At 48.2% G+C, this 11024-nt stretch overlaps 1 protein-coding gene across 4 annotated transcripts in view; it reads left to right on the plus strand.

The window, feature by feature from the left end:
• The first annotated feature begins 749 nt into the window (after positions 1-749).
• Positions 750-11024, plus strand: part of MEIS1 (Meis homeobox 1) — a 143939-nt gene continuing 133664 nt past the window's right edge. For 2 of the 4 annotated variants that reach the window (XM_010863334.1, XM_010863331.1), the window contains exons 1-6: positions 750-1511; positions 3372-3598; positions 5481-5622; positions 6177-6227; positions 7026-7076; positions 8467-8613. In XM_010863334.1, coding sequence (XP_010861636.1) covers positions 1500-1511; positions 3372-3598; positions 5481-5622; positions 6177-6227; positions 7026-7076; positions 8467-8613 — 630 coding nt within the window. In that variant the 5' untranslated portion in view covers positions 750-1499. Of the gene's footprint in view, positions 1512-3371; positions 3599-5480; positions 5623-6176; positions 6228-6363; positions 6621-7025; positions 7077-8466; positions 8614-11024 lie in introns of those variants that run through there. The other 2 variants (XM_010863333.1, XM_010863335.1) reach the window with 2 other exon arrangements.

Raw genomic sequence — 11024 nt, forward strand, 5'->3', positions numbered from 1 at the left:
TTTGTAAACAGGCGCTGGGGGCACATTCCCGGCTCTCGGCTCATTGTTCCCTCCCTTCCTCTCTCACTTCGCGCAGGACGCTAGGGCTGGGGCTGGGGGCCTCCGAGACTAGGAGATGGGGAGGTTCAGACCCCCAGAATGAGAAAAGACAAGCATTTGCTTTCTCGGGGCGAGTGTCCACCTCTGACAGCAAAAAAACTCTTAAGCTAGATCTGCAGAAAGCCCCAGCCATCCCCACCCCGCGTTCTCAGGACTCCTTAGCAGACCCTTTCGCAGCCTTGCTCCTGCTCCTCTTCCTCTTCGCTCTCGGTTTGACTTTTCTACCTGGAGTATTGGTTCTAAGAATCCACTAATTTCTGCATCAGCCCCCCTCAGACCCGAAAAACACAGGCAGACCCCAATAATTTCGAGGAAAGTCAGGAAGTCTATCCGCGGATCCCTGTGCAAAAGAACTCCCGCTGCGGTTTGTCCCGCGTTTATTCCCGATTTATTTCAAGAGAGTCAGCTTTGGGGAGAGAGTCTGGAGGGGGAGGGAGAGAAAAGAATACGGAAAATAAAACCGGCGGCCGGGGGCTTCTGCCTGCGCTTGTGAGCGTGTGCCCTGGGTGTGTGGGTGTTTGTGCCTGGGCGTGCGATTTAATGGAGCGCCTCTCTGCCTCTCCAGTGCGGCCAGAGCTCGCTTCGCGCACCCACCCCTGCCGAGGAGTCTACTTGCTGCAGCCCAATGCATTGTGTAAGACGCGACCTGTTATGGCCACCACTACTTCCGGGTTCTAGCATTCTGGTCGGAATCCACCTCTCCGCCTGTGCAACACACACTTTACACACGCACGGGGACTGCAAGCGGGCAGCATCGATCGTGGCTCCTTTAAGACAAACTCAGACAGACATTTTTTTTAAACCTCCTCCTCTAATCTCCCTCCAGTGCAGCAGTTGCAAAGACGGAGAGAGAGAGAGAGAAAGAGAAAGAGAGAGCGAGCGAGAGAAGAGAGAAACTGATTAGGAATTAGGACTGATTCAAGGGAAGCGAACGCTAGGGCTTTGTGCATTTGAATATTAACATTTGAGGTGTTCTGACCAGAAGAAGACAGAGCGGATGATCATTCATTCACCACGTTGACAACCTCGCCTGTGATTGACAGCCGGAGTGGCAGAAAGCCATGAGATTTGGTAGTTGGGTCTGAGGGGCGCTCTTTTTTTTTTTTTAAACTGATTTTTTGGGGAGAGAAGATCTGCCTTTTTTTTTTTTTTTTTCTTTGCCCCTGCTGCTGTCTTGGAAACGGAGCGCTTTTATGCTCAGTGACTCGGGCGCTTTGCTTCAGGTCCCGTAGACCGAAGATCTGGGACCAGTAGCTCACGTTGCTGGAGACGTTAAGGGATTTTTCGTCGTGCTTTTTTTTTTTTTTTTTTCCGGGGGAGTTTACGTATTTGTTTCTTTTCACACTGGCCTTAAAGAGGATATATTAGAAGTTGAAGTAGGAAGGGAGCCAGGGAGGCCGATGGCGCAAAGGGTACGTATTAAAAAACAATTGTGGAACTCAAATGTGAGATTAAATTGAAACGTGGCTGAAAGACACTGCTAAAAAGTTTCCTTTTTTCTCTGTCTTTTTTTGAATGAGGCTCCTAAAGCCGTGGCCTAAAGCAAGAGGATTTATTCAATGCATTTGTAGACTTATGCATGTTACATGTAATTGTTAATTCAAGTAATCAAGTTTCCTATAGGTTCCTAACCAGCAGCTATATAAATAAAAATACAAGCTCGGACAATCATCTGTTTAAAAAACAAAAAGCGCTGGATACTTGATGTTATATAGCCTGAACATTCAAGGAGCAGAAGTTTAAAGCTATTTTTAAACTAAAATAAGCAGTGAGAAACTTCTGATATGTTATTGATTATGCTCATCTTTAATATCACTGGAAGGGTGTAGCATTTTTAAGCAAATAACTGTCATAGTACAACAGATTTGGGGGGGTTGGAAAGCATTCATCTTTTAAAAGTAATTTTTATGTACATGACTTTTTATACAAGGTAGTATTTTGTAAGTTTTTCTTAGCAAAGCCCTACACTAATTGGATACTAAGCACACAACTATTCACTTTAAAAATGCAATACTAATTTCCCCAATATTCCCATTTGAATGGAAATGTAGTGAGAGTAAAGTGAGACAATGACAACCCAACAGACGTAGTTTCTTTAAAGAAAGGGGATCTACAAAAAGCCTTCCTTGCATAAATTGTGCCCTGGCCCTCAAAGCGCTGTTTGCAAAAGAAAGTTACTAGGCTGACACATTTTTTCTTTACTCCTTTGGTTCAGGCAAATGTCAGCGTTCTTCCAAACTCTTTTCACACCTCTGTCTTTAAGGAGATGAAAGTGGTAATTCCTCTTTGAAAATCATTTCACTCTCAGTGCCTCCAAATCTTGGGAAAAGAACTGGCCTGAAATGAAGCAATGAGAAAAACCTCAATAGCTAAATTTTGCACACAAAAATAATGACAATATGAAAGTAGTTTTTCTGGAGAAGGAAGATGGGGGGGTGGTGGTATGAATGTGCATTTACTTTTAAATTTGCTTTAAACCTGATGACTAACATCTACCTCATTGCCTTCTAGTTTAGGGGGAAAGTTCATAGCAGTAGAAAAAATATAGAATAACTGCTCCAACTATAGATTTTCTTTAAACTTGGGGGGAATATTGGCTAATTCTAAATTCAGCCCTAATGTCCAAGAGAAGTTACCCTTCTCTGAGTTTCACTTACAAAGGGGGCAGTTAGTTTTGTATGATTTTGCAGAGTTTGTCTTGGAGAGCAAAGGAAATGCAGTGTCTTGCAGGACTGCCTAACCCCACGCTGGCAGGGAAATAAAATGAGAAGCCTGTCTGAATTCACGTGCTTGGCTTAGCTGTTCTCATCGTAACTTTTTTTTTTTTTTTTAATTCCCCCTGATGGGAAGGGGCTGAGAAACTAGGCAGGTTTGTTGCCCTGTCCTGGCACGTTTTATTATTGTGATTTTGAATTTCCTCCTCTACAGACATGCACGATTTACCTTCCGCCCTCCGGGAGAATGCCTCCCTTTCTTCCTTCTTTCTTCCTTCCTTCCTTGCCAAAGGATCCTGAATTTCTGACTAGTTGATAGGGACACAAGTTAGGGCAAAACCATTCCATCTAGCCGAGTCTCACCGAGAATCCTAGAGTTTTTACTTTAAAAAACTTTTTTTTTTTAATGAGAAATCTCAACTACAGAGAGGCAAGGCCCCCGAATTCGGGGTTGAAGGATCCAGCTGGACTGACATTGTATAAGCTCCGTGCCCTGCTGTCTCCCCTATGTGCCTGCCTGGCCTTCTGAACCTTGTTTCTCTCCTGTTTGTCATGCAGTACGACGATCTGCCCCATTACGGGGGCATGGATGGAGTAGGCATTCCCTCCACGATGTATGGGGACCCGCATGCGGCCAGGTCCATGCAGCCCGTCCACCACCTGAACCACGGGCCTCCTCTGCACTCGCATCAGTATCCGCACACAGCCCACACCAACGCCATGGCTCCCAGCATGGGTTCCTCGGTCAATGACGCTTTAAAGAGAGATAAAGATGCCATTTATGGGTAGGTACGACGGGGCAGCAGGTTCAGCAGTTTTGAGGCGAGGCTTTCTTTCCCCATTTCCCTTTGCCCTCGATAGGAGGAAAGTCAGAGCTCTCTGGATTTGGAGGTACATTATTTGGTGACTTTTCATTCTCTTTGCATGGAGATTTGGGGGAGGCGGCCAGCCCAGACGCCCCCCGCCCCCGTCTCCGCTCAGGCTCCGCGCGGGTCCAGCGTCCAGCTCCTCCGAGGCCAAGCCCGCGGAGGGGTCGCCGTGCGGAAGTTGCCAAAGGTCCCTCGGCCTCCCACCACCCCCCGCAGACTCCGGCTCCGTAGTTCAGCGGGTTGGAGTCCTCACTTAATCGACTTCTCGGGGAAAGTGTTGGGGATTTCTAAACGTAGGCGCCTTTGTGTTGAAACGAAACTTTTAGTTTAAAGGAAAATCTTTTAAGCCACTGATTGTTCTGACTTGCTAAGTTTACTCAACCACCGTATGCTGGCCTTGCCACCGCACAATAAAATCAAGGGAGGACAGTTGCAGGTCAGGCAAGGGGGAACAGGCTTTGCATTTATGGAGTTTGACCACTGTAGTCGAGGAGAGGAGCTCACTCTGAATTGTTACAGACCTTAAGAAACTTCTGGCCGTTTTAGGACTTTGTGTTTAAGGGCGAAACTTGCAGGATTTAGAAGTAGATGCGGGGTGCTCTCGGCCGGTGTAGTGTTCTGCTGCGGTTCACACCGTGTTCTCCTGGGCCCTGGGGTTAGACCAAAACCCTCTGAAAGTCACTTGTGCCTACTGTGTGCTGATGTATTGGGGGACCGCTCTTTACTTTGCAGCCACTTTTATTTTTATTTATTTCTACTTTTGAAAAACAAAAAATCAGGTAACACTGACCCTCCCCGACTAAAAACCCTTTCTGCTTTATCTTCTGGTCCCTTGTGCAATGGGCTTGTTTAAATCCCAGCGTCCTCTCCGCAGCGTTAACTGCAAATGGTTTAGGCTCCCGGACAGAACATTTGGGGAAGCTTTGAAAAGGACCCCAAACTGTTAAATTCCCAGCCGAGCTGTGAGAGCTAATAAAAGACTCGAGACACCTCTTTGGGCATTAGAAGTAGGTCTTTTTTTTGTTTTGTTTTGTTTTTCATGGGCTGAGATAAGCAACATCTAGGCCCCTCGCAATACTAGCTGCTTTGCCATTACGCAGGGACAAAATGAAAGGCCTGACCGCAGGCACGAGTTTGAAGGAACGTTCGTTGGGGGTGGGTGGGGGGGGGCGGTGGGGACCGTCGGCGAAGGGAGGGAAGTGTGCAGGGAGCCGAGGAGGAGCCCTCCAGCCCTCTGAGGGCCGTGGGGTCAGGATCCGTGGTCCAGCCCTCTGACAGTCGGTCGGTCCCACAGCCAGAGAGGTCCTTGCCCCAAGTTAGCTGAGCGCCTGCCTCCAAGATCCCCAGAGTTTGAGCTTCCTGGGGCGGCCTCGGAGGAACCCACTTGAACGAGATTTCCCACCTCCTGCGCCCGGCGCCTTTCTCCTCTTCCAGGTCCTGGGTGTGCATCGGAGGGCCGAGGGCTGGTCGGGGTGGGAAACTTAATTCAAAATGGCTGCTGGAACCGCTTGGGTTTTATTCTTAGCAAATGTTACTAATTTCTCAGGCCAGATAGGCTGAACCGGTCCTCAGATACGGTCCATGGCTGAGGGCCTCCGACTTTGGGGGGCCCAAGGAGGAAGGGGAGGTGAGCAGTCACCTGGGGGGTAGGGATGAGGGGAGGGGAACAAGTAGATGTCAAAATCAGGGAGAGGGAGGTCTCCGTCTTGAGCTCCTCCGGCTGTTTTTCTTGGGCTCCTTGTTTCACTGCCGTGGGACTAACCATTGTGTTGTTTGTGACTGTTGTATTTTCTTGCAGACACCCCCTCTTCCCTCTCTTAGCACTGATTTTTGAGAAATGTGAATTAGCTACTTGTACCCCCCGCGAGCCGGGGGTGGCGGGCGGGGACGTCTGCTCGTCAGAGTCATTCAATGAAGATATAGCCGTGTTCGCCAAACAGGTCAGCAAAATCAATGTTTCAAAAGTAAAAAGGAAAAAAAAAAAAAGAAAGAAAGAACCTCCCTCCACCCCCGCCCCAGCACATTTGCAAAAGTAACCAGCTGAACAGTCTGCCCTAAGCCAGGCCTGTTACATCTTCCTGAGCTTTTCCTCCTAAATCAGTGTCTGTTTGCGGATGCCTGAAAATCACCCCACTTCTGACCCACTCCCGCTCCCTAACCCGACGCAGAAAGCTCTCTCTGTAAAATGCGACCCCAAACCCCACCCCCCGCGCAGGACCTTCCTTGGAATTGGCTAGCTGGGCAGGGATCTCTTAGCAGCATACTGCTGGGAGAAGTAACCCTGTGCTCTGGGCTTGTTTTCGGATTATTTGACTCACATTGAAGGGTTTCTGCACGGGACGAACTCGGTGTCACCGAGTCTGTCCCGGAGGTTACATCCTGCCCCCGACAGTGTAATGAGGCAAGAAACTAGGAAGGCTACCAGATTTCAAATGTTTCTTTCTCCCCCCCCCCTTTCCCCTCCCTCTCCCCTCTCCTTCTCACTTGTATTTAGATTCGCGCAGAAAAACCTCTCTTTTCTTCTAATCCAGAACTGGATAACTTGGTAAGAGCGGACCCCTTACTCCCCTCCCCACATCATCCCTCCCCCACCCCCGCCTTCTCCCCAAGCTTTGCTTTGAGAGCCCTGAGGTTTCTAGACCCGTCCTCCCGTAGCTTGCAAGTGGGCTGCCAGGGTTTCCATCCACCGGCAAGTGGGCCGGGACGGGGTCCCGGGGAAATAAATTCACCTCGAGAGGGGCCGGGTGAACCGGCGCGGGGAAACGCGAGCTTTTGTTTTTTATGACAGCCGGGCAGCGCGGCTCTAATCAGCCCGGGGATTTATCTCCGGGCCTGTCAGCGTGTGTGCTTAAACTTTGCGGACTTCCCAGCCCTCAAAGTCGCGTCATGAGGGCAAGCAACCAGGCCAGACCTCCCAAACCACCAGTTTATCGGAAAGGTGTGCAGAAGGCGGCAGAAAGTTTGCAGTGTGAAGAGCCACAGTTTGGAAACTATTGGGAATATTTTCCGTGCACGCCTTCCAAGGAAATACCTAGTGGAGGGGTGCGGCCCTTTGGGGGTGGTGGAGGGGCAGTGGGGCTGAGAAAGAGGGGAGCCATGGGCAAGAAGAGTGTTTATGACCCCCACTTAGATGCTTGGTTGTTGTTTTAGCTGTTTTTTTCTCCTTAAGAAATATAAACCTCTAGATGGTACCCAGTCGCTGCTGTTAAGTTTTAGTGTTATGGCCATAAATCAAAATAACTCTATTTACTGGGGGGAGGGGAGGGCTGGGGATGTTAGAGTTGTGACAGCCAATTTTCTGCAAACTACGAATGGGGCGCTCATTCTTTTTGTATCTTTGCAGATGATTCAAGCCATACAAGTATTAAGGTTTCATCTGTTGGAATTAGAGAAGGTAATTTCTCTAGCTTTTTTTCTCCTTTTGCTTCCCCCTCACGCCCAAACACACAGAAAGGGAGGGTTCAGAATGGCTGAAGTTCAGGCTTCGACAATATTTGCATAAACGTCTTTCTTTCTGGTAATTAGTGTCAAGGCCAATCTTTGCGTCCATTTCTCTTTGCAGTTTAATTACAATTTTAGACACTAAAACTGGGATCACAAACGCCCTAGCCTTGTATTCATTCTTAATACCTTGCTGGCTTTGTGTAAGTAGTTGCAGGGCTCTGCATCCCCTTGGATGCGTAGAAAGCTATCCTGAATTTGCTTCACAGGTTGTACCTTCTCTTCTTCCTCCTAGTCTTCTTTGCTACCTCTGAGTGGGGGGAAAGTTTTGTTTAGTTTCAGTGAGTTTCTGGAAGACAGTCTGAGAGCAGCGGCAGGTCAGATACAGGGGGAGAGGCGGAGTGGGAGGAGGAGTGGGCAAGGAGTGTGGAGGAGGCGGTGGGGGAGGCACTTTAAAGGTTCTGCGGAGACAAAGCAGAGTTGATAGTTGTGTCAGTTTCTTGAATCTGGGAATCCTGCACATATCCCACCTTCACACTCAAGAAAGCATGTGGGATAACATGATTTTGCTAGCTGTTCTATAAATCTCAGCAGTAAAAACTTAATGCATTGTAATTCAAAGTAACATTAAATTGTAAGCACACTGGGGTTTCTTGTGAATTTTTGCATGTCAGTGATGCCTGTGTCCTGTAAGACACCGCTCCACCTATCCCTAAATGTTTTGAAGCATTCTTTTCCCTTAAAAAATTAATCAGTTTGATACCTTTTTGTGGCTGTAAGGGTTCCCCCCCACACACCATATCAGGAGTCTTTTTTTTTTTTTTTTAAGGAAGCATCCTAATATATGCTTCTTATAGATAGAAACCCTAATTACCAATGTTAAAGGGACTTGGGTTGTCAGGCATATATCGTATACCAACACAGTACTGGGGTTTTATATACATACATATATATGTATATTTAAGTTTTTGCTTAGACATGTTGGAAAAGGATTTATGATAAAAATAACTGGACAAAATTAAATAGTTTACCTTAAATGTCACCCACGTAGGTCACCTCTTTAATGGCCACGGCCCCAGGAGCAGATGAATTTAACACGGGTGTTGAATATGTTGTAGCCTGTGAAGCATCTTGTCACTGTCAATTTTCTGGGATATCTCTATTTTGCTAGAAAAGAAAGTTATTCCTAATTCTGGATGCGTCTGGGGGTCTCTGGAGGACAATTGCCCTGTGTTTCCCCTATTTAGAAGTTTGGATCTCACAAGGGGGGTGGATTGCACTTGTCAATGTCATTTATGAACTCCTGATTATATTTCCATTTTTTTATTTCTGTCATAATGTAGGTACACGAATTATGTGACAATTTCTGCCACCGGTATATTAGCTGTTTGAAAGGGAAAATGCCTATCGATTTGGTGATAGACGATAGAGAAGGAGGATCAAAATCAGACAGTGAAGATATAACAAGATCAGCAAATCTAACTGACCAGGTATGCGCTTTTCAATTTCAACATCCCTGGGAAAAAAAAATCTGTATGCATATTGCTTGCTGGATCACTACCACCTCCTTTTATTATTTGCATATGATTAGGTCCCTTTTAGATACATTTCCATCGAAATGAAAATTTTTGAATAATGTGGCTATTATTGCTTCATTAAGGCTGGCTCTGGGATTCGACCTGGAGAGATGAGCTTGTAAAAGCTTTGCCTGCAAACTTGACCTGTTTCTTGTCGCTTTTAATTTTTGTCTTTATTTTATTTACCCTCTACAATAATGGGAGTGTTAACTGCCAGTGACCGCCTCTGGTGGTAGGGCTTTGTTCTGGAGCATTTTTTCCCCCTTCTCTCTCAAAGAAAAGAAAAGTGTAAGGACTGCTTATTTCTTATTTTATTAGGAATAAACCCAAGATAGGTGGTCTGAGAGAGACAGGGAGGGTTTGAAATCTAGCAAATGCATGCTATTTTCTCCCTGTCTATACGGTTCATTAGCCTGTCTTGTCAGTTTTCCTCGGCCGAACGCTTCTAGACCTCACTGAACATTGCTTTGTGCAGTGCTCGCTGCAAGCTCGCCCATTTTATTGTACTTAATAGAAAAAATAAGACCAGGCCGAGGTTAGAAAAACAGATAAATATGGACGTTTCTCCTCCTCCTTTCTCCTCATCCTCCAGCCGGTACGTGCTCTGGGCCCTCTGGGTTGGCAGCTTTTGGAAGCGTCTGCGTCAGGGGCTCCTCGCGACTCCCTCGGTGTGGCGGGGTGGCGGGGTGGCGGGTGGGGGACTTCGCGCCGCCCTGCTCTCGCTGCCGGCCTCCGCTGGCTTCGCCCCCTCCTCTCTCTCGTCCTCCCTCCAGGCCCTTCTTCCGCTGCGTTGCTAAGTGGGGACGACTTTTATTTGGAGTTGCTGGGGGTGGGGGCAGATTTCTCTCACCCCAACACCAATGTTTGTTCCTAGTCCCTCTCTCCCTCACTCCTGTCTCTGTGTCGGCCCAAAGGAGTTGAGAAAATGCACTGAAAGTGAAAACGTGAGGAGTGGATGAGATGAAACAGGGTTCAGGACAGCTTTCGGTTGCGAATTATGGCAGGGCGTCTAGAGATCTGGGGGGCGGGCCTCCTGCGCCTGTCCAGCTATAAGTGAAGGCCCTGAGTTGTTTCTCTTTCTGACTTGGCACGTGAGTCCTGTCTTGTGAGAGAGAGCAGCCTGCCTTTGTTAAGCCAAAGGACAGCCAGTCATACAGAGTTTTCTTTGCAAGCTCTGCCATGATCACGGTTGGCCAGCGACTGTCTTGCAGAGTCCTTGCCGAAGTGCTCGACTACTTGTCTTGGTGTCATATTCAAGTTTCCTTCTTTCCGTATCACTCCCTTCAATCCCCAACCTGGATTTCTCTGGGTGACCCCCTCGGCAGAGGCGGAATTCCTCCTTTTTCCCAAAAGAAGTGGAGGGTAGGCAAAGCTGAGCTTTAAAAGCGTCAACGCGCCGGGTCTTTTCTAATTGGCGAGTTACAAACTTTCGGCAGTGTAGACGAGTGCCGGGAACAGGCAGCCTGCGCGATCCTAGCGCGGCCCCGCCGAGGTGGGAAACCAGCAAGCGGCCCCCGGTTCCCACCCCGCCGGCCGCTCGGCCTCCCTCCTGGTTCAGGCTGCCAGCCCTCTCCCCGGAGCTGTTAAATGCAGATTCCGCTGAGGAACCCTCGGGTAGCTGCTGTTGAATAAAAATTGTAATCCAACAAGCCTAACTAGAAAATGGGATTCTAAAAGCTCCGGAGTGCTGGGTACATAAAGCTATTTGAGCAAATTACAAGAATCGCTTAGGGGCATGAATGAAATCAACACTTTAATTGCCTCCAAAATGAAGATTTATACCCCATTTTCCTCAACGAATCATTATTTTATTAAAATCAAAGATAAAGGACCAGAGTTAGGGGTGTTTTAGGGGGTACAAAATTGGTAAAACAAAATTGAGTTCTCCCTCTACTCCTTAGGTAAACTTTTGTTAGTTACCTTTATTTGAGACATGCGGGTTGGTGGTGGGCAGTGGTCAGGGGTAAAAGCTGGTACTTCATTCTCCTCCCCCAACTATAAAACGAGCAGCGTGCCTCCCTCCCGGCCGCTTAAGACTGGGGGCTTCGCAGCTCTGGCTAAGCTCGTGGCTCGGTGGGCCTGTGCGCGTGGGCGCGCTCGCGGGACCCTCTCGGGCTCACCGAGGTCTCACTTGGGCCCAGGGCAGCAAACCCCAAGTTTGTGCTTTGGAATTGTCCGTTTCCAAGAAGCCAGGAGCAAGAGTGCCTGGGCTCCCTTTGGAGACGGGCGCGCAGAGCGCGGGGCGCACGCGGGACTGTGTCTCAGTCGCGGGGTGGAGTCCCCTGTCCTGGGAGGTGGGGACGGAGGGAAGAGGTACTAGGGCC

The sequence above is a fragment of the Bison bison genome, unplaced genomic scaffold (assembly GCF_000754665.1).
Source record: "Bison bison bison isolate TAMUID 2011002044 unplaced genomic scaffold, Bison_UMD1.0 scf7180017864489, whole genome shotgun sequence".
In the NCBI taxonomy this organism is placed as follows: domain Eukaryota; kingdom Metazoa; phylum Chordata; class Mammalia; order Artiodactyla; family Bovidae; genus Bison; species Bison bison.